Source organism: Schistocerca americana, chromosome 5, assembly GCF_021461395.2.
Source record: "Schistocerca americana isolate TAMUIC-IGC-003095 chromosome 5, iqSchAmer2.1, whole genome shotgun sequence".
Classification (NCBI taxonomy): Eukaryota; Metazoa; Arthropoda; class Insecta; order Orthoptera; family Acrididae; genus Schistocerca; species Schistocerca americana.
In genome coordinates, this window is record NC_060123.1 from 466050184 (window position 1) to 466073680 (window position 23497).

Genomic DNA, 23497 nt, shown 5'->3' on the forward strand with positions numbered 1-23497 from the left:
GTTGCCGTAACTGAGGTCGAAGTCCAGAGAAGAATGGCAGAAAATTATTGAGGAGGCCAAGTCCCACCCCGGGATGTAGTGCCAACTGAAGAAGAAGAAGAACAAAGTTACCGTGTCATAACGTTTAAAATTTGTAAATGCCTATTCGAAGGATTAGAAGCAAAGTGAGGTGGTATGAGGTAATTGAATAGCATAATTGCTTCTCTGGATCGCCGTGTTATTGGTCTATAAAAAGCAACAGCATTCAAACCTTTTCCAGCTAGGAGTCGATTTTCATCAAATAAACCATCTCTTTGAGGCTCGCAAGTTAGTAAAGTGGAAAAGTACAGAATTTGCAATACACTCAATGAACAGAAAGAGGAACGACACACTGGACAGTAAAAGGGAAAGACTAGGGTTTAGATGTGAGTGGAGTGATTGTGAGTGTTCACTGTGGATCACTTAAAACTAAAAGTTCCAAATAGTCCCAAAAATAAAAATGGCTCTGAGCACTATGGGACTCAACTTCTGAGGTCATCAGTCCCCTAGAACTTAGAACTACTTAAACCTAACTAACCTAGAGACATCACACACATCCATGCCCGAGGCAGGATTCGAACCTGTGACCGTAGTGGTCTCGCGGCTCCAGAGTGTAGCTCCTAGAACCGCACGGCCACTCCGGCCGTCTAATAGTTCCGAGTGGACAGCCGATAACAGAATACTCTGATTCGTAGTTAAATACAGGCTATCCTCGCAGAGCCCCAAAGGCCTTCTAGAGTCGTATCTTTTGCGTCTTGCTAAGTACCCGGCCCGCAGATCTCCTTCACGTAATCCGAGGTCGTCCTAGTTTCTCCCAGCTTGTGTGACCCCATCAGTCGTCGGTTGCTCTGAGACAAGGTGAAGGATTTGAAAGGAGCCTCCACATTCTCTTCTTAATTCGCTCTTCTGTTGGTCTCTATGTGAGTATTTCTCAAACGTTACTAACTATAGAAGACATAGATCCTCCTACAGTAGCATTATTACAGGAATACTTTAAAAAGGTAGGTTACATAACTCTTTCAGGGATGAGTTATATTTGAAGAACACAAATACTTGAAGGTTTCTGTTAAATATTGGGTGTTTGATATTGAATTTGGCTAGCTTCACAAATAGATTGCATTTGTCAGAGCGTACTCCTTGAACTGTTGATTTGGCGCTAATAATCCGCCATCTTCTCTTGTCATCAATCTGCTGGTATTAGTGAAGTTAATTTCTTACTCTATAGCGTTTCCACTTACGTGGATGCCATATTGATTCTCAGTTCGATGGAAATTTCTATTACTAATAATGACTCGAAATTTTCTTAGTAAAGCAGTTTAATTTAGGACAAGAGGTAGCAGACATTTGTGTCTTACTTGTGAATCCACGTCAAGGGTTCTTGTTTCAATATTTTTCATCTGATGTTTCATAAATCAATTTCCTAAGCACGATCAAAATCCGAGAAGTTACGTTAAACTGTGAAAACTATTGCTTGATGACTTGTAGAGTACTGATCTGACTTATACTTGTCGTACCTTTCCCGAATCCCGACTGGTATGAGGTAAGAACATCGACCTACTTCTATAACCTTTTCATAAGTATTTTCCTCATGATGCTTCGAATAATAGTTAAATTATACCTCTCTAGTTTCTGTAAGCTAAAAGATCGTTTTTCCTCAAGAACTTTGACGCGAGATTCTAGATGAGTCTTTATCATAACTGTTGCATAACACTACTTTATGAGTATGATACCGGTGTAGTGAGTGCTTCCAGACTTCACTTTCTGTACGATATAAAAAATTATACCTTAGGTGCCAAACTGAAATTTTGAGCTACAGTACATCGGTGCATCTCAGAGCACACTATTTGTGAGCAGTATTCATTTACAAACGGCAGACGATTTTACGCCGTAAGGAGAACGTCCATCACAAGGACAAGGAAGATTATCATATAACATTTCAGACTCAGAAACTCTTTGTAAATATACTCTAAGACAAACAAAAACCGACGCACCACGAGGGAATTATTAGAATGGGACGGAATTCGGTAGAAGTGATGAACATGTTCAGACAAACAATTGGTTACAGTTTCAGAAAAATTGGATGGTTTATTCTAGATAAAGAGCTTCACAAACTCAGCATCTCTGACCCTTATGCAGCCAGTTATTCGACTGGGCATCGATTGATAGAGCCGTTGCCTGCCCCTTAGGGACATTCTGCCAAATTCTGTTCAACGGGTGTGGTAGACCCGGAAAATCAGAGTTAGTTGTACGGCCCTGCCCGTAGAGCTCCAAATGTTCTCATTTCGGAAGATAACCGACAATCTTGCTGGCCTAAGCAGGTGTTGCCAAGCACGAAAACAAGCAGTAGAAAGTGTTGCTGTGTGCGGGCCGACATTACCTTGCTGAAATGTCAGCACAGGATGGCTTGCCATGAAATGCAACGAAACGGTGCGTGGAATATCGTCGACGTACCACTGTGCTGTAATGTTGCTGCAGATGACAACTAAAGAAATCTTGTGTGAAAGAAACGCACCCAGACATCACTCCGGGTTGTCAGACCTTACGGTGGTAGACGGCTAGGTTAGTATCCCACCGCTGACCAGGACGTCTCCCGACACTTCGTCAGCCTAGAATCTCACTGATTCTTCAGTCATCAGTGATGAGTCCCGTTTCGCACTGAGCCCCGATGACGAGAGTAGACGTGTCTGGTGAAGGCCCAGACCTCAATGGAGTGTTCGACAACCAGGAGTGATGGTCCGGGATGCCACGTTATTTCATACCAGGTTCTCTTTGGTAGTCACCCGCGGCACCCTTCCAACACAGAGGTATGTCGATGATTTTCTACTACCCTGTTTTATTGTCCTTCGTGGCGAGCTATCATGTACTTACATTTCAGCCAGGTTATGCCTGTCCGCACACATCGAGAGCTTCTATTGTTGTCTCCGTGCTTGCCAAACCCTACCTTTCCTCAATCTGCAATCTTTGGAACATTATGGGCGGGTCCCTTCTACCATGTATGGATTTTGACGATCTAACGCCACAGTTTGACAATAGAAGGACGTACAACAACTCTGTTAATTAGTGCCAAGAAGAATAACTGTCTGCATAAAGCGGACTAACGCGATTTTGGCTTGCCCAATTTGTGAAGCTCTTTCTCTTGACCAACTTATTGGTTTCTTCTGAAATTATAAATATTTGCTTTTCTGTACATATAAATCACATCTACCGACTTCCGTTCCATTCGAGTAATACCTTCGTGGTGCACCGGTTTTTCTTTCTTTTAGATGTATTATCGGTAATATTCACTAGGCTTTGCGGTCCGAGTTTGTTGAATAAAAGCCTGCATAAAAGTGTCCTGCACATGCGTCAGTCCTGATAGTCTTGGATGAAAGGATATTCTTATAGCCGGCCATGGTGGCCAAGCGGTTGTTAGGCGCTACAGTCTGGAACCGCGCCACCGTTACTGTCGCAGGTTCGAATCCTGCCTCGGAGATCGATGTGTGTGATGTCCTTAGGTTAGTTAGGTTTAAGTAGTTCTACGTTCTAGGGGACTGATGATCTCAGAAGTTAAGTCCCATAGCGCTCAGTGCCATTTGAACCGTTCAGCACATTTTGATAGTGACTGTGGGAAAACCGGAACATAATAGAATCGCAGCATTTGAACTATTTGATATTCTTATATTCACCTTTCATTCCCCTTGAATTCACAATGGTTTTGCTGTTCCGTCGATGGTTTAGAAGTATCTTTCCTTCCATTTGACTGTCATTAGTATCACTTCACTTGTGAAAATTGCAGCTATCGGAAGATCTTTTTCATGATCCATTTGATTACCATGTATTTCAGACGGAATGCTTGAGTAATAAAGGTTCCCTTAGAGTTCATCTCTCAGTTTATCTATTTAAATAACAGGATGTAGATAACTGAAAAGCCTTAAGCTGATCCTTATCTTATACCAAAAAAATTGTTGAACAAGTTAATGAAATTTGCTACTGTGGTGAATATCTAACAGAGCCTTTGCCGAGCCCTTATTCGCTTTCCCTCAGTGGCATTCCGCACTTACGGTAGAACGCCCGGGTATGCCGTTCCCGTTACCATGGCGGCAGTAATGTCGGTTTTATTTACGACATGGTGTGTATTCATCTGGCTTGTATAGCTGGCGATGTTTCCATCTATGTGTGTACTGTTTGTGCTGTTGCCAACTACTTACAAAACACGCCATTTTCTTAGCAGCCCTCGTAACATTCGCTATTTTGAAGACACTTAACCTGAGATAACTAGTCTGAATCCTAATGACAGAAGACATTTTGAGCATTCCAGAATTAAATTTTCACTCTCTAGCGGTGTGTGCGCTGATATGAAACTTCCTGACAGATTAAAACTGTGGGTCGGACCCATACTCGAAGTCGGGACCTTCGCCTTTCGCGTGCAAATGCTCTATCGGCTGAGCTCCCCAAGCATGACTCACAACCCGTCGTCACAGCTTTACTTCCGCCAGTACCTCGTCTACTTCCCCTACCTCCTGCCAGGAGAGCTTCTGTGAAGTTGAGACGAAATGAGACGAACAGGAATGACTCATTAATTCAACGTACGATGAGTAATCACCACGGACGGCAATACTCCCATGCTGGCCACATTCCTTCCGTACCTCCAGCTGCTCGGGTTGACAACTGTTGGGACCGTTGGAGCATGTGGACGTGCTGCTGTACGTCTACGCAACACATCCAACACTTGATCGATGGGACTCAAGTCGAGCGAGAATTGGCAGACCAGTCCATTCGCTGAGTAATATCCTCTCGTTCCAAGAGTTACTAACCTGCGCTGTTATATGCGGTCGCACTTTTTCATCCATAAAAATGAGATCAAGGCGGAGTGTACGCTCATGGGGGAGACGTACAGTGCAGTAAAACCTTTGACTGGTGACTGGTCAGCACACACACGCAACATTACGCCTCCACTTACCATGTCACCTGGGCTGCTAAAACGATCATGTTCGTGGGTGCGCCGATGACCTCTCATTGAATCCTAGCAGTGGGTCGCAGTCCCCGTACATTAAAATCTTCTCTGCTGCTGTGTTTCAGCCCGTGGAGCACCTCTTGCTGTTGCGTTACCCAATGCTCTCACCGCAAAAGTAAATGTGCTCAGTGCAGAGAGCGCACAGACGCCCTTCCTATTCAGGCGTCCGAATTAAATTATAAGGAGGCATCACGCATGATTCCTGAAATCTCACTGTGCTACAAGGGATGGACGGAAAAGTACCCTCACAATATAATATAAAGCCTGCACCCAGAGAGCAAAGACACGGAAAGCTGGATACTGGTGAGGTGATGGAATGAAGAAACTGAGATACTTGAAGACGCAGAGAACGGCACTTGCAACCGTCGAACGCGTCCTAGTTATCTATTTTAGTCCATTGATCCTGTCTGTAACCAAGCATATCATACCTAAAGTTACGATCAGTTAGCTAACATTCCCGGGACTAATATATTAATTTCAAGGAGAAAAACTAAAAGCTGGGTTTTATTAAAACTGATGACATCACAAAAATACGAAGTCATATTTGAAATTAATTATGAGGTGCGTACAGGTTTCCAATTAAAAATTCGGTCATTATTTAACACTGAATCACATAATAAGTGCCATTTTTGATATGCAACAACAGAATTTTCATTTATCATACATTTAGAGTAATAACTGGACTTCTTCAGTTGCGATTGAAAAGTTGTATCGGATGATGTCTCTAACCCAAATTATGAGGCCGTTATTAATGGTAGTATTCACGCAAGCAATGGCATGCACTTGCTATAATTTTCCACTCTACGAGAGTTGCCCACCATTTACTCTGTCTTAACAAAGAACAGAAAGCATCAGTTAGGATACAACTATCATTGAAACGACTGAGCTGTAGAAAGCAGAACGGTAGTGGCAGATCGAGCAACGGGTATCACAGACTGCCTGTGTGGCAGAGATAGGCGTGTGCTGGGCCACGCCCCAAACTCTTTTGCATTCCCTAAAACTGCCGATAGCGCGCGATACTTCGTTACACGTAGAACTGGGCACCGTTTGCTGACTGTCACTGAACGTTTCACAGGGGAGATTTTGCATATAGCTGCGTGATTTATGAGCTGTCCAGACATTTGCAAAGGACAGATTAGAAGTAAAATATTTTCAGGAGGTATTTAATAGGGCAATTACCAGTTCCTGTTTGACGCAAAGCTGCTACTCACGGCATCACCGCTTGTTTCTGCAATACTTGCCGCTATCTTTGTTCCTGGAAAACGAATAGACGACTTTACGGTCAAAGTGGTGCACATATAGGATTTAGCTTTAAAGTGGCAAAATATTCTTGTCCAATTTTGTCGTAAATAATAGGGCCGAATTTCAAAAAGCGCTGAAATGAGACTCCTGCATCATATTAAATTTACACCCGCGTCCATTAATGCAGATATTAAGCAAGTTGATATAGAACAGTTGGACAGATCATGAAATCTTGAGGCATCACAAGGAATTTATTTCCTTGGTTGGAGTTTACCGCGACATGTTATGATGTAACGTTCCTTTGAGGCTAGTGGAAACAAACACTCTTCATGTAACTTTATTCTTGAGTACACTGCAGTAAAATTATAATCGACTATGTTTCTCTGCCATATAATCTGTAACTGTATGCCTTAAACATAACAGTTGAACCCTAAATAATTTATCGCTAAGGCGTGGAACTACATCAGAGAAGTGTGTCCATTGAATGAGGTGTGGTTATAAAATAACGGGATTATTGCTGTTAAAAACATTTTACTTCAGGAACGTACGTACTTAGTCCCTCCTCTATGCCTACAACGCTCCATACAAATTTTCCACTGATGATAGTAGCGCTGCAAAGGTTCCACTGTGGGGACCTGATAGCACGTACTGCCTTTTCTTTCGATGCTTCAGCGCGCTGATGTCTTGTTTCTTTTAATGCAGATTTGAACTTGGGGAATACATAATACACATGCCGCTAGATCCAAAAGTAAGGTGGATCGTCCAAACCCAGGATGGTGTTCACCTTAACAGGCACTGCGGTGTTGGCCAGTGCGTTCTCTTTATGCAGAACCCATGAACTGCTTCTCCGTAACCTCAAGATACTAATACTGATTAATAGTTAGACATTCAGGAACCCAGTGAAGATAATAGTTCTATTATTATCGAAAACAACAATCGTCATCGCTTTAATCCTGATATGTCCATTCGAGTTTCTTTCGCTACCTAAAGTTAGGAGCTTCCGGTGTATGGATTGGCGCTTACTGTATAATTCATAAATAAAATATAAAGATTCGTCAAATTTTGTTGTCCTTTCCAAGATATTAGGATCATTTTTAGTGGTATTCCAAATGTGAGTACAAACATTTTCACGAACTTCTTGTTGACCGATCGTGAGAATTTGCGATAACTTTTTTCATGTTAAATTGGTTCTTTGTAAATTCCTAGAGTTTCCCCGATCGGTCTAATACTCAGCCGATTGTTATATCGAATCAGCTTACCTACTTTTCGATATTTTCATGTGTTGTTGATGTTGAAGGGCATCTCGTGCGTGAGTCGTCTTCAGTGTCTTCTAGGTCACTTCGGAGATGCTTGAACCACTCAAAGCCTCGTGTACTAGATTTACAGTCTCCACCATACAGTTGTTTCAGCAGGAGACAGGTTTTAACAGCAGTTTCTCCAAGTTGCGTGCGAAACATCACTACAGTTCGTGGCTCTATTATTACATTACCATTATTCCTGCAAAAAAGTAACGGGCCTTACACAAACGAAGGCCACGGTCGCACTGACTTGTCTACATACACCAGAGATGCAGAAATCGACTGAAAAGTCCTCAAGATTCGCAGATATTGATCGTTCATCTTTGTCACATACCTACTTACTCTGTGAGAATAGCAACCATGTTCTTTTATAGCCACTCATACAACGTAATTTGTTGATTCTTGATGAACAAATTATTCTTGCCGAAGTTCGTGAGAATAAAGCGTACAAGACGATATAAGAAAAAGAAGAAAGTTCAACTCCCATGTTCGGGCTTATGCACGAGATAAGCCTGCTCTCCCGCAGATACTGCAGTGCGCTGTAGAAAGCAAAGAGGGTCAATGAGGCGGGGAAATCATGAAGCCAGTTATTGCTACATCGAGGTATCCGTGTAAGTGAGTCTACGCTGTGAACCAACACCACATAGCTCACGAAAAAGAACTGCCAATAAAATGAAGCTAAAAGAAACCAATAAAATTCAGTAGCGAATACTTTTATTAAGAGAAATGTAACACTAAGGTGTAGTGAAATTTCTGCTGTAAGTGGTAACGAAAAGTCACAGAAGTTCAGGAGGTACCAGGTCAGCTTCCTTCCGCTGAGCGAATGTCTAGGATTCGGGTTACAGCCTGTGGAGACAACCAGTGTCAACTAAAACCACTAAAACCACAACGGTAAAATTTTACATGTCTACATCTCCGTCAATATCTGTAATCAGTAAGGCACCGTACTGTTCCTAATGTACTTTGTTGCCACCATTACTTCCCTGTAATCTTGTTTCAGTAGCGAATTGTCTGTGGAATCAACAATTGTTACTGAGCTTCTGTGTGAGCTCGAATCTCTGTCATTTTACTTTAATCGTCTCTTAGTGAGCCATATGTAGGAGGAAACAAAGGAAAAAAGTCCAGGTTGCATGTCCAGCCGTAAACAGGAATAACACTGTTGTACTGTATATGTCGTATTGGGTAGTAAAAGAAAAATCAATTGAAAAGGAAATCTTCTTCTCACGCACTTTCCGTACAGGGCCAGTTATGTCCTGATACGGTTACCAACATTTTGTCAGTCTTCCAGGATCCCTCCCTTTTGGTTTAAAGTTCTTTATCTCACCTAGCCTCTCTGGATCCATTCATTGTAGATGTTCGTTGCATTTCATTTTGTTTCGTCCAGCTTTTCATTCACAATCTAGATTTTTACCTCCTGTCGAATATCTTCTTATCGTATTTTGTCTGTTCTTTTACATTCCTTCTCTGGTCTAAGATATCTTATTCAGCTGAGCCAATGACTTGAAAAATTTGTCGTGCCAGACTCAGTGATATTGGGTTTGAGTTGAACTTTGGCCACGCTTCAGGTTTTGCATTTGCCTATGAATATCTGAACTGTCGCAAAGTTGGTACTCATTTGGTACCACGTGAAGTAGCAAACAGAAACCGTCCGGAGATGTGGAATTCCGATTTAAACGATTTTCAAGACGAAGAAAAATAATTAACAGTCTCCCAGTAAGTGTTGGGACGTGGGTCCATTACTGTGAACCATCGAAATGGACGGATATGCTGTGCAAACCTTCACCTTAGCCCGCAGCAAAAGTTTCAGACGCCAATCTTCCGCAGGAGAGGCTGTCATAACAGTGCCTTCGGATATGGAAGGTCCAGTGCTGGTTCACTGCAATATGTGGGGTCGAACGGTGAACAGTGACAGCTACAGTGAGTTACTGCGAGACGTAAAACCTGACTCAAACCGAAAAGGAAAGTGGAGCTTTCGAAGTTACTTCAGGATGATACCCTCTTTTACGCATCTGGTGAAGTACTACAGAGCATTAAAAATTTTACTTATGAGCTGACTTACACCCATCCTACAGTCGTGACGTCCTACACATAATTTTCACTTTTTGGATCCGATGAAGGATCAACTCTTTCAGAAAGTTGTGAAGACGTTGAACGAGCAGATATGAAAGATGCTGCAATGCTTCCTTGAGATTGGAACTACGTTGTCAAGAGATGATACAATTGCATAGGGATTGACAGCGACGATATAGAGATGATGTTATTGCAGTGTTATTTTCCCGATTAACAGTTTCTCTATAGACATACTCTTATTTTTTTGCTTTTCCCACTTAAGGTGCACAACAGTTTCGAGACATATACGTAGCGTATGTACCAAAGATTAAAATGAAATTACCTTATATCAAAATATATGTGGGCTGGAGTTTTTTTACAAATTCGACAGTTTAAGTACATATGCCAGTCTATAAGACACGGCGGTCGGTGTGTTTATCCTGAAGTTGTTTTAACTGCAGTTTCCAGTTTGCTCCGGGAATTCGGAATTCATATTCATGATTTATTGTGTTGGAGTGGTGTAGAACAGTAATTCAAGTCACCGGGCCCAGCGTCAAAGTTGCTTCACTGACATTGTTACCTTGAAAATCAGTGATCAATGTGGGTGTTGTTATTTTACCCTCGCTCAGTACTGACATTTTCTCTGTGTACTGCCGATCTGGATACTGTCTTTGAACCAGATATATAATGCCTATATGGCAGATTTATAATTGGATACTTGGTGAACTAGTTTCATGGCATTTTTGATGTAGTTTTGACCTGAGCATTTCAATAATTAAATTTTTTGTTTAAATGATTTGTCTGTAGCCTCCCATCTGTTTCTAATTTATATTTTGAACACACAATGGAAATTGTGTCAGCGCATAGGGGTTCAATCGGATGTTGTGAGATTAGCCGTGTTAAATTGGTTTGGTGTGCGGGCAGCTGGGGTGTTCATAACTGAATATTTACTAGTAGATGGTTTGTACTGTAGGTATCTGCGCTAAACTTGGCTTCTTAAGGGCCTTGTAATGCTTGAGTTTTCGAGCCTGGTTGGGGCTTGTGATGCTTAATTCCCACCTCCGCAGTCTGTCAGTACACTTCTTGTCCGTACAGCGTCTGGCGAGCCGACGCAATAGCGAGGCTTTAGCTGTGGCTACTGTTGTGTGCGACGGTATCATCGGGATCCTCTCCATGAACGGAGCTTACACAAAAGATTAGTTGAATTCCTTCTGTACCACCTGGAAAAGTCTTTGACATAAGTTGAGAGTGTTTTCTTTAGTAGCTTGTACTCTCCAAGCAGACACCAAATTCTATTTTAGGGAAAAGAGTTCTAATTTTGTATATTAACATAACTTGAAATTCTCTAGTGAGATTGGCATGTTTCTTACTATTGTATTTTTATACGTCTAAAAAAAAATATTCCCATGTTAATGTGTTCCTAAAAATGTTAGTGGACATGAATTTCGCCCTCCAATGGCATTCATTAAGACTATGGGGGGGTCTCTTGCCCCAGTGACGGCGATTACTGCGTATTGTTCAAATTTACTTTAATGAGTGGGGTTGTAATCACCTCATATCCCTGTATCGAGCTCTTGGTGTTTATTACCATCATCTTGCTTTTTAGGGGCAAGGCATTATTAGTATGGTTCCCAGCCCTTCGGGTTTCTTATGTGCTGTAAATAAATTCTGGGATTTGACATTATTCATTTGGAACTTGGTTTTTAATTGGTTCATCTGAAATTAAGTATTACTTATTGACTTGTTGCTCAATAAGAGGTTGTTATTGCAGCCATTCAAACAAATTTTGAAGTTCCTTCAAATTAAATTATTGTTTTTATACCTAAAAGCATTATATTTCCGAATTGTTGCTTTAAAATTGTAAACTTTGTTTGAGTTTCGGGATCTTTGTATTTCCACGTAAAATACATTGTTTTAATTCTAAATCTTTTCATGAAGAAATTGTTTTGTATGCAATGAATGATGAATGACGAATCAGAGGTCTGTGGTCCAGTCCTTCCATTAACATTGACGTTGGCGATTGTAACCCCATTACACTGTTGTACAGAATGACCGAATTACTCAGCTCAGTATAAGAATTAATAATAAATGAAACCAAAGTGGTTGCAACAATTTACAGCTGAAGTTACACTAGCAATATACCTAACATCAATCCTGCTGACAAAATAGCACTCGAAGTGAAGAAATTCTGATGCCGTAGCGGCATATTGGCTCTCGATGGATGAAGTAAGGAGGCTGTAAGGAGAACACTAACACAGGCAAACAGGCAAAGTATGTGTACTAGCATAAACCGTAGGTCTTAAATTGAGGACGAAATTCCTGAGAAAGTACGTCTGGACCACAGCAGTGTATGAAATCATCGTATGGCATTTACTGGTCGAGATATTCCCTTCGGGGTTCGGCCGCCGTATTTCAAATCTCTTTAGCTGACGCCGTTTCAGCGACTTGCGTGTCGATGAATTCTGTCTCCATAAGCTATATCAAGCAGTAGTTACAAGTAGCTAAGCTGTTTCTCTGCTGCTAATACCTTGGATATCTGGTTATCTATGTTAGCTGGATCTTCGTTGGACACTGGTGGTGCTAGGATGTTGGGTTTCAAAAAGAATACAATGAGCATAAGCACTTATATTTACTAGTGGAATATCACTTTAAAATAGGAGAAAACCGCAAAATGTTTACAAAACCAAAGTTTTTCGCTGTGTTATTATCACTGATCATGTAGATGACATCTACAAAATTCTTCACTTACGCTAAGTAAGATTCCTTTGACGACAAAAGTCACTGCTATTGTTGTTCTGCCGAAGAGCTATTTCATGTCACGAGAAGAAGTTGTAAGGAATCCTTTAGGTACACATGAACTATAGGATGGTATCATGTCTGGAAACATGGACATCAAGAACATGGAGCAGTGTGTCACTGAGGAATTGCCGCTCGTTGTTGCGCCAGTGAAGTGATACTCCTTGTTGTTTGCATATGAAATCACTAGTGTCTTCTTGAATTTGTTGAAAAACCTACGGCTGTGGCACTCCATGACTATCTTTCCAGTTTCTGTGTATGTCCTCAAAAAGAATATATGGTACACCTTGTCATAAAAAATTAAACAAAACACTTTCACTTATGGCTAGTCTCTTTTCTACTGAACGATTGACTTCTGGTTCTTCTACATCTACATCTACATTTCTAGTCCGCAAACCACCCAACGCTGTGTGGCGGAGAACACTTTACGTGCCACTGTCATCACCTCCCTTTCCTGTTCCACTCGCGTATGGCTCGCGGGAAGAACGACTGCCGGAAAGCCTCCGTGCGCGCTCTTATCTCTCTAATTTTATATTCGTGATCTCCTCCGGAGGTATAAGTAGGGGGAAGCAACATATTCGATACCTCATCCAGAAACGCACCCTCTCTAAATCTGGACAGCAAGCTACACCGCGATGCAGAGCGCCTCTCTTGAAGAGTCTGCCACTTGAGTTTGCTAAACATTTCCGTAACGCTATCACGGTTACCAAATAACCCTGTGACGAAAAGCTCCGCTCTTCTTTGGATCTTCTCTATCTCCTCCGTCAACCTGATCTTGTACGGATCCCACACTTATGAGCAATACTCAAGAATAGGTCGAACGAGTATTTAGTAAGCCACCTCCTTTGTTGATGGACTACATTTTGTAAGGACCCTCCCAATGAATCTCAACCTGGTACCCGCCTCACCAACAATTAATTTTTTATGATCATTCCACTTCAAATCGTTCCGCACGCATACTCCCAGATATTTTACAGAAGTAACTGCTACCAGTGTTTGTTCCGCTATCATATTATCATACAATAAAGGATCCTTCTTTCTATGTATTCGCAGTACATTACGTTTGTCTATGTTAATGGTCAGTTGCCACGCCCTGCACCAAGTTCCTATCCGCTGCAGATCTTCCTGCATTTCGCTGCAATTTTCTAATGCTGCAACTTCTCTGTATACTATAGAATCATCGTCGAAAAGCCGCACGGAACTTCCGACACTATCTAGTAGGTCATTTATATAAATTGTGAAAAGCAATGGTCCCATAACACACCCCTGTGGTCTGCCAGAGGTTACTTTAATGTCTGTAGACGTCTCTCCATTGAGAACAACATGCTGTGTTCTGTTTGCTAAAAACTCTTCAATCCAACCACACAGCTGGTCTCATATTCCGTAGGTTCTTACTTTGTTTATCAGGCGACAGTGTGAAACTGTATCGAACGCCTTCAGGAAGTCAAGGAAAGTGGCATTTACCTGGGAGCCTGTATCTAATATTTTCTGGGTCTCATGAACAAATAAAGCGAGTTGGGTCTCACACGATCGTTTTTTTCGGAATCCATGTCGATTCCTACAGAGTAGATTCTGGGTTTCCGGAAATGACATGATACGCGAGCAAAACACATGTTCTAAAATTCTACAACATATCGATGTCAGAGATATAGGCCAATAGTTTTGCGCATCTGCTCGGCGACCCTTATTGAAAACTGGGACTACCTGTGCTCTTTTCCAATCATTTGGAACCTTCCGTTCCTTTAGAGACTTGCGGTACACGCCTGTTAGAATGGGGGCAAGTTCTTTCCGTACTCTGTGTAGATTCGAATTGATATCCAGTCAGGTTCAGTGGATGTTCCTCTGTTGAGTGATTTCAGTAGCTTTTCTATTCCTTGGACACTTATTTCGATGTCAGCCATTTTTTCGTTCGTGCGAGCATTTAGAGAAGCAACTGCAGTGCGGTCTTCCACTGTGTAACAGCTTTGGGAAAAGGTGTTTAGTATTTCAGCTTTACGCGTGTCATCGTCTGTTTCAATGCCATCATCATCCCAGAGTGTCTCGATATACTGTTTCGATCCACTTATTTAACGTAAGACCAGAATTTCCTAGGAGTTTCTGTCAAGTCGGTACATAGAATTTTACTTTCGAATTCACTGAACGCTTCACGCATAGCCCTCCTTACGCTAACTTTGACATCGTTTATCTTCTGTTTGTCTGAGAGGTTTTGGCTGCGTTTAAACTTGCAGTGAAGCTCTCTTTGCTTTCGCAGTAGTGTCCTAACTTTGTTGTTGAACCACGGTGGATTTCTCCCGTGCCTCACAGTTGTACTCGGTACGTACCTGTCTAAAACGTATTTTACGATTGGCTTGAACTTTTTCCATTGACTTTCAACATTGTCAGTTTTGATTCTTGAGACCCATAAGTGCAAATGACGCTGATGAAATGTTGCTTCATCACTGATGTGAAAGCAGATCGTTCCTGTGTTCACAGAACAAACGAGTTTAGCAGCTGCATGTATTTCCGTGTTTGTGGGTAGATCGAAATGATTTTTTTACATTACAGGGTAAATCATAGATTTATTGAATCTAAGAGTTACAAGGGATGATGGTGATTAGAGGCGGATGCCGTGCTCGGCCCAGGACTTGGCGTACTTCTTCCTGTATTCTCCTGATGGGTCGTACTTTTCCAGCAGCTTCTTCATGAGGTCTGGGTGGCGGCGCGAAATCTCTCCGAAGAAACCTCCGATCTTCTTGTGCTGTGTCTCAGTGCACTTGGCGCAGTCTGTACGCACTATTTCGGGCAGCACCTCTGCAAAAGAAAATACTGTTAAAATCATTGAATTTTGTTGTGCTTCGGGATGGAGGCCGGTTATGAATGTGTAGATTGGGGTGAGCAGTGCGTAAATTGTTGACATAGTCGCTAGGGTCCTCAGGCGTCAAACACAGCTACTCCTTAATTTTTCTGGAAATACTACTACGTCATCTCAACAGTTCTGCCACATCATCACATTCCCAGATTCAAAACTTGTCGTTTGACATCAGGTCTGAAGTATCAAGGCTGTAGCCAACCACAAAAGATGAATGACAGATCCCAGGCGTTTTAAAAAATAGCCATTTGGCTAATTGAGTATACTGCAGAAGAAACTACGCCATTAAAGAAAGACTTAGGTACCAATCAAGCTGCTACGTCTTCTTATGGGGAAACATCAAGTCAAGAACTTAATGGAACATTGGTGTAGTAAATAGTGGGCCAAGTTTTACAGGTTAACTTTGCTACGAGGACGTTTAAATGTCTGACAACATCAGGATTACGGAGAGAATTATAAGATGTACTACATTAAATATTAAGTAAAGAATTTAGGTTGTTTTAACTACACATATATTTAGTAGTACCGTATCTACTAGGAGAATTAAAGGTTTTAATTTCTATCTTTTATTTCCTTTCAAAACGCGTAAAGTACGTATCGCACATACACGATCTTAGGCCTAATTTTTCGGGTATACAAGTTTTGATTTTTAACGTTAGTTTAACTGTATTACTTTACTATATTAATATTATACATGTATATTAGTGTTCCACATAACTTTAGTGGCTTTTGTGATCTGTAGTTAATAGAATATTATTGTTATTGCCTAAATAAATTCTGTTAAAAATATTTAAACAACCATGAGCAAGAAGTGTTTGAGCTGCCGTACGAAAGTCAGTTCTGGGGTTCTGTGCAGCTGTTGTGGCAGATGTTTACATTGGGGTGACGATAGTGCCATTGGAATCGGAGAAGTGAATGGGTCTCTTTCATGGTATTGCAGATTATCTTCAAGGCATAGGAAAATAGCGGAACGGGAAGGGAACATAAGAGCCCATCAGGCTGAACTGGATAGTTCTAGGGAGGAACTGATGAGGTTAAGGGCGGAGGAGGGTGAAGACAGGTGGGAAGTGGTAGCAAGGAACAGGGGCCACTGAAAGAGAACAGTATCAGACAGTTTTATCATTGGCACAAACAATAGATTTGCCTTGTTACCTCAGTCAGCTAAGGAAGAGTCTGAACTAGATTCAGCACTCAACAGACTTCCACTAGGAAACCAACTGTGGCAAAAAACCTAGAAAGTAGGTGGAAAGTTCTGTTGTCAGGTAGTAGCCATGAAAGAGGTGTAGGCCAGAATTAGCAGAAGAAATTAGGTGACAGGTACAAAGTCACAAGTATTTTCAAGCCCAGTGCATGTCTTAGCCAAGTGATAGAGGATGTAGGATGATTGTGCAAAGGTTTTACAAGGCAGGATCATGTTGTGGTAGTGGGTGGAGCGGGAAACAGTATTGATGGGGACCAGGGCTACAATATTAAGTGTGACCTAGTGTAAATAGCATCTGCAACGAACCATACAAATGTTGGCTTGGTTCCTGCTCTCATGCGGTATGACTGGCCCCAATGGATCAGCTCTGTCAGGAAGGTCAATATGAAGCTAGATCAGCTGCTTTGGTCTGCTACTTTTTCAAGCATAGGTTTGGTTCCTACTGATGGTATTGGTAGGTGGGACTTCACGAGACATGGCCTGCATCTCAGTAGGAAAGGGAAGGATAAACTGGCTGGGATGATAGCAAAATCTTTAAGTGGGGGCACTGGAACTCATGGGATTACTTTTTTAGGCTAAGATCAGTATCCAATCATCCTACATTGGTTGGAATCAAACGTCATGAAAAGTCCAGACAGGCAGGTACTAGGGATGTGAAAATACCACAAGATTCTCATGACGGTACAGTGAAAATAATGTTAGTATGTCACAAGATTCACATAAAAGTACAGTAAAAATAATGTTAATATATTGCATCAGAACATCAGGGGATTAAAAAACAAAGTAGATAAGCTTCTTGTTTGTACAGAAGATTTAGAAACTGAGGATGGGATAGATTTACTATGCCCGTCTGAACATCATGTAGTCACAGGTATGGAAATGGCAAATGTAGGTGGATATAAGCTTTCAGCACATGTAAGTAGAGTCACTATGGAAAGAGGATGTATGTTAAAGTCAGTCATAGTGTGAAAAATTTGGAAATTAAAAAATTTTGCGCGGACCAACGCATAGAATCATGTGCATATGAGCTGAAACTAAATAAAGGCACTTTTATAATTGTAGCTGTTTCCCGATTGGGAAATTTTCAACTATTGTAGAAAAACGTGGATTATTTGTTGTAAATCCTGTCAGAAAAAGGAAACAAATTATTGTTTGTGGGGATTTCAACGTAGATTTTCTGAAAGAGTCCGATAGAAAGCTTGACCTAGAAGTATTACTTGGTTCTTTCAATTTGACATCAGTTATTGATTTTCCTACTCGGGTCGTACAGGAAATCAGCACACTGATAGATAACGTTTTCATAGACGAAAATAAGTTTAATTATATAAAAAATTTTCCAGTTAAGCGTGGTCTGTCTGATCATGATGCAAAGCTAGTTACAGTATATGATATAGCTCAGTACAGGAATGCAAAACAGCCCTCCAAAATAGTGTGTCCCATTAACGATTTAACACTTCAAAATTTTAGGGGAACCTTGCAACAGACTGGGATGAGGTGTACAGGGAACATGATGCTAATTTTAAAAGTTGACCTATTTCATGATACCTTTGAGAGTATATTTGAAAACGGTTTCCTAAGAAAACAGTGAAATATAATTGTAAAAGCCATGGCTTACTAAAGGGATAAAAAATCTTACAAATAGAAAAGGGAAATGTATCTTATAGCTAGGAGGAGTCATGACCTCAAAACAATGAAACATTATAAAAACTACTGCACTGTATTAAGAAAAGTTTTTAAATAGTTCAGAAGTATGTCCTTATGTCTGAGATTAGCACATTTGATAATAAAATTAAAACAACTTGGAATACTGTGTAAAGGGAAACAGGGCAACTGAGAGCACAGGAAGACACGTTCCACATCATTACGAAATGTCGTATTCATGATCTATGAAAAAAGGATTAATTTATGTATGTACAGAAAATTTATCATAAACTATATCACGACAAATATGCGCACTTCCGCAGCATATGTAACTCCTAAAAAGGCTGTACGCAGGGATGTCTAAATATATAGCAATTGCTTTTCCAGTTTAGGCCTACAGATAACTACCTCACCATCGTACAGCTTGTGGATAAAGATACAGGTAAAGAACACTTGTTGGAAAGATAGGCAGAGAAGACGATTTTTCGCCAAAACGCATCCTCGTTCCAAAAAAGTTAACATTTCGAAGCTGTTTACATTTTTTGGTATATACAGACGTTTAAGAATAGACTCGAAGAAGGGAATCTTATAATTATTGACCAAATAAGACACTCTGCAGTGAAAACAGTCACTAAAACATAGGGTCGAGATTTAGCTTGTTTTCATACGAGTTGAAATTTTCATAACGTTGTCCCACTCCCTTAGTTCTCAATGTCATCAGAAAAGAAATGGGGTCAACTGTTTACGCACGCATCTACCAGCAACCTTTAGTAGATACGCTTAGGACATGACACTGACACTTCAGGACGGAATGATAGTTACGAAAACTTTTCCAAACAGGTGGCTCAATAACCTTATACCTTAGTGGCAAAAGGAGCGGGCGGTCTTCCAGTCGACAATTCTCAACTTCCTGGGAGAATAAAAGTGTGTGTAGGGCCTGGAGAAGAATTTCTCGCGAAATTAAAGCTGTGAGGGCGAGTCGTGGGTCACTCTTCGATAGCTTGGTCGGTGTAACACTTTAGACATTCTTGGATATTTCAGTCGGTAGATCACTTGCCCGCGAAAGGCAAAAGTTGGAGTCTGGAGTTCCGGTATCGCAGTTTCATTCTGCCAAGGAGTTTCAGTATCAAAACTGTTCGGGAAGCACATAGAATTCAGAGGCAGTGGGATTTGGTACTAATATTTTCATTCGTGTACTGCTCAGGTTGTAATGAAATACGGGAAGACATTACATCTGTCTCATCCTGAAACTTTCGCTCCATAATAATATAAACACCAAGAATAGTAAGCCACCGCTTACGAACGCCAAATTCTATGGGGAGTATGCCAGTAGATTATTAGATATAGAGGCCTACTGGGTGGAAACTAGTGCATTAATTTTATGTTGAAAGGTAATAACAAGATTTCCAATAAAATCATTTAAGTAAAATAATTCCAAATATTGAATACATGTGTAAAATTGGATAAATCACGCTCGTAGACAATGTAATTCAATACGAAACAAGCTATTGCGCTAATAGAATTGAAGAAATATTAGGGTACAAGTGCCTTTAGAATGAGTTAACTAAAGTCAAAACACAAGCATCGACTGGCTGAAGAAGGGCCAGGAAGTGTGGTTCTGACATTAACTAGGGAGTCATCCCGCCCTCGTACATATGTCCGTAGCGAACTGTCATAAGGTGAGTCGAATAGCGTAGACAGAATGCCATCTTCCACTGTACAAGACTTGAGGCTAGGAAAGGAACAGATCAATTAGCGGAGAATGATAGTGGTAATTAGGCATTTACTTGTGATTAACTGAGTACGAGAAGTTAGAGCTACGTAATGTCTCCTGCTGGAAGCATTGCGAAAGTAAGTTCGCGGCGTATCCTACGACATGGAGAAGTCCAATGATATAAGCCACTCTGTCGAAGGGCAGATTGTTATGGTTCGACGTCGCGGAAAGAGCATCTATGAAACGGTGAATATGGTCGGCTTTTCACGTGATTAGGTCGTGAACCGGTACGGGAACTGTTTGAAGGTTGCGAAAAAAAAAATAGTTCAAATGTCTCTTAGAATTATGCGACTTAACTTCTGAGGTCATCAGTCGCCTAGAACTTAGAACTAATTAAACCTAACTAGTCTAAGGACATCACACGCATCCATGCCCGAGGCAGGATTCCAACCTGCGACCGTAGCGGTCGCCCGGTTCCAGACTGTAGCGCCTACAGCCGCACGGCCACTCCGGCTGGCGAAGGTTGTGAAACTACGGGTACACCACAAGCTGATGGACGTCCACGTTCCACCACATAACGTGGAGCTCGGAGATATCTCGCTCTCCGGGTACAAGTGTTTCGGAGCACGGACACGCCGTTACCGGTATTGGACCGTGGATCAAGTGGAAGCTTGTCGCCTGGTCTGCTGAATCACATTTCTTGTTACTCCAAGTCGATGGTCATGTCTGGATATACCGTCATCAATCCGAAGGTTCATCGCACCAAGATTACCGTTTAGCGCGCTATGGAGGACTTTCACTTGGATTTCCATAGGATCTGTGGTATGGAAATGAGCGTTTGGCGTCATTGGCCGGGAGGCCCCTCGCGGGGCAGGTCCGGCCGCCATATCGCAGGTTTTATTACATTCGGCGCCACATTGGGCGACCTGCACGCCGGATGGGGATGAAATGATGATGAACACAACACAACACCCAGTCCCTGAGCGGAGAAAATCTCCGACCCAGCCGGGAATCGAACCCGGGCCCAGAGGACGGCAATCCGTCACGCTGACCACTCAGCTACTGGGGCGGACGGATCTGTGGTAACAATTGACGGCACCATCACAGCTGTGGACCACTGTAACATTATTGCGGACCGCCTGTATCCCTTTACGTTTGATATCTTTCCCGATAGTAATGGCATCTTTTAGCAGTATAACTGCCCGCATCACAAGACCAGAATCATGCTACATCAGTTTTAGCAGCAAGACAGTGAACTCAAATTGGTATTTTGGTCACCAAATACGTATGAAAAGACACCAAATAAACGCATCTGTGACTCTTCAGGGTGCCAGCTCCGCCACTACATATCTGCAGCCCGTGATTTACAGAAAACTCGTGGGCAGTGCGTAGAGATTTGGTGTCATAAACCTTCGCAGTCACAACTAGGACTTTGAAAAATCTTTTCAAGCACACTTCCTTATTACGTACCAACAGTGTACGAAAAGAATACTAATCAGCTGGTGACAAAATTTTGGCTCGTTAGGGTGTCTACTTGTGAGATTTGCAATTTTTAACGGTAATAACAATGAACAACTGGACGATAGAGTAGGCCTCTGACTAGCTGAATGGACTGTTATACCGCTATCACTACAGTCATTAGGCGAGCTTGAAGATGTAATAGAATTGAAGCTGAGTTACCACCATGAGTAGTGTTTTAGTGTCATGTGTTATGCTTTGGTCAACCAATTAATATTCCTTCTTTCATTTAGAGACAGTGTGTGTAGTATTTTAAGCCGATTTTTGTTCCCAGACAGCTTTGTTGATGGTACACAGGGTGGTGAGGAATAAACTGAAAAGCTTGCAAGGGAGTTGCAGATTAGGTTATGCTAATAAATAATTGTTCAGCTGATAACTCGATAAGTTGCGCTGTTCCGGAGTTAATTAACATTTTAGTCAGCTAATCAGGTGCAGATTATAGCGCAGGCTTTTCCTCGAGTTCGATACTTACTACCGTCCCATGTTCAACTTTTGTATCGCTCTCTCCTCCGATTTTAGGAAATCAAACTATGAACACGTTTGGCGACACCTTCTCTGGCTCGCGCAAGGCCCTGATTGACTAATTTAAATGCTAACTAAGTCAGGAACGGCGCAACGTTTGGAATTTCATTCTTAAAAGTTGTTTCTCAGCACAAGCTACCCTGGAACACTTTTACTAGCTTGTCAGACTGTTTCTGACCGCCCTCTTTAATTGAGAACTACAGAGCAATTCATGACATGCCTTAAGGAAGAATTAATGCTTGTGATCGGTAAACAACGTTCCATTTTAATCGATCTAATTGTTCTGTTTTTACTGGTCCACTGATGATAAAAGTGTATAGCGTGACAACGGTGGTTTCTTCAGTGAGCATATATGTGTGCATCCTGTGGAGTGTAATAGAACATTATTATATGAAAGAGAATCCACAGCCTCCCAAGATATGAGGTGATGTATAAAACTGTAACCCCTATTTCAACTTTTCGTTGTGCTTTTGCTATAAAGCATTTGCTGCAATTAGTTCAGTTTCTTGTAAAACTTATTTCTTGGCCTCTCTACTGTCAATACAGAAAGCAGAAGGTCATATTTATAATCCTCCTAAATCTTAGGTTAATATGCTCCAAAGCTGTACTACTTTTGTTCGGTATTACTAATATTCTCTGTTTTAAATAGTCTTCCTGGAATTTAACGAGTAACTCCAAATGGAATTGGGTGCTGCTAATAAGGCGTAGCTATTGATCGGCATGCATATGCTGCAGCCTTAAATAGATGATGCATGATCTATAATGGAATCGGTGTCTACTGAACATTCGTTTTAAGGAGTTCGATCTTTTTAAAAGAAGTATTCCTTACCAACGCAAATACTGGTGTTGATATGCGTTTATTTCTTTCCATGGCCACACATCACTTTGTTAGTGACGGAAAAACAGTCATCGACTGTGTCGGTTTTTATCGCCACTCCCGCTATCAAGATAATTCCGCTTTCTCTTCTTGCTAACCACGTAAAACAAATAATATTAGATTATTCACAAAGGAAGAACATATATAGGTGGCCTGGCGTTGCGTTACAGGGTAAGGAGATAAGCTACACAGCTAATCAAATGTGCGTGCCTTGGTTAAGTTGACTGGTACCGCAGTAAACCAGGATTTCTCTAATTTTACCCTGGGGACCAATAAGTACTATGTATTCTGGGAGAAGAATTAATTTCCTGTGTGGAACTAGAGTATGGTCTCGGAGGCTGTTCACTGCGGACAACACAGTAGACAGGAATTTCAGACTGACTTATACCTTTATCCCAACCCACATTTTTATTTGTAATCAAACTTATTTAAATTTGGGGAACACTCATATTCTAATCGCCATTTCTCCAGTGGGGTTCCGTTACTGCAATCTGCAGCTACGTGGCTAATGAATAAAGACTCACTGCATCCACGGCACGGGCCTCATTTTAAGTGTGTGAGCTTGTGGTGTGGGCTATACCATCCTACTGGGTAGCGGAGTGTAGACTACGATGGGGCTCACCCTTGAGCGCCTTCCCGGCGGGTCTGCACGCTGAGTCTCCTTCTTCCAGCAGGCAGCGCATCGCATCCTGCACTCGAGTTTCATCCGACAGCAGCTCCTTCAGGTCCAGGCTGTCGAACGTGGCCGGGTACTTCTCCTGCAACACAGCACACCACTCG

General features: G+C 41.6%; 1 protein-coding gene across 1 annotated transcript in view; it reads right to left on the reverse strand.

Moving 5' to 3' along the window:
• The window catches only part of LOC124616440, a 229386-nt gene that overhangs the window by 95426 nt on the left and 110463 nt on the right, over positions 1–23497 (reverse strand). Inside the window, exon 4 of the mRNA XM_047144748.1 lies at positions 15004–15186. Coding sequence (XP_047000704.1) covers positions 15004–15186 — 183 coding nt within the window. The remainder of the gene's footprint in view (positions 1–15003; positions 15187–23497) is intronic.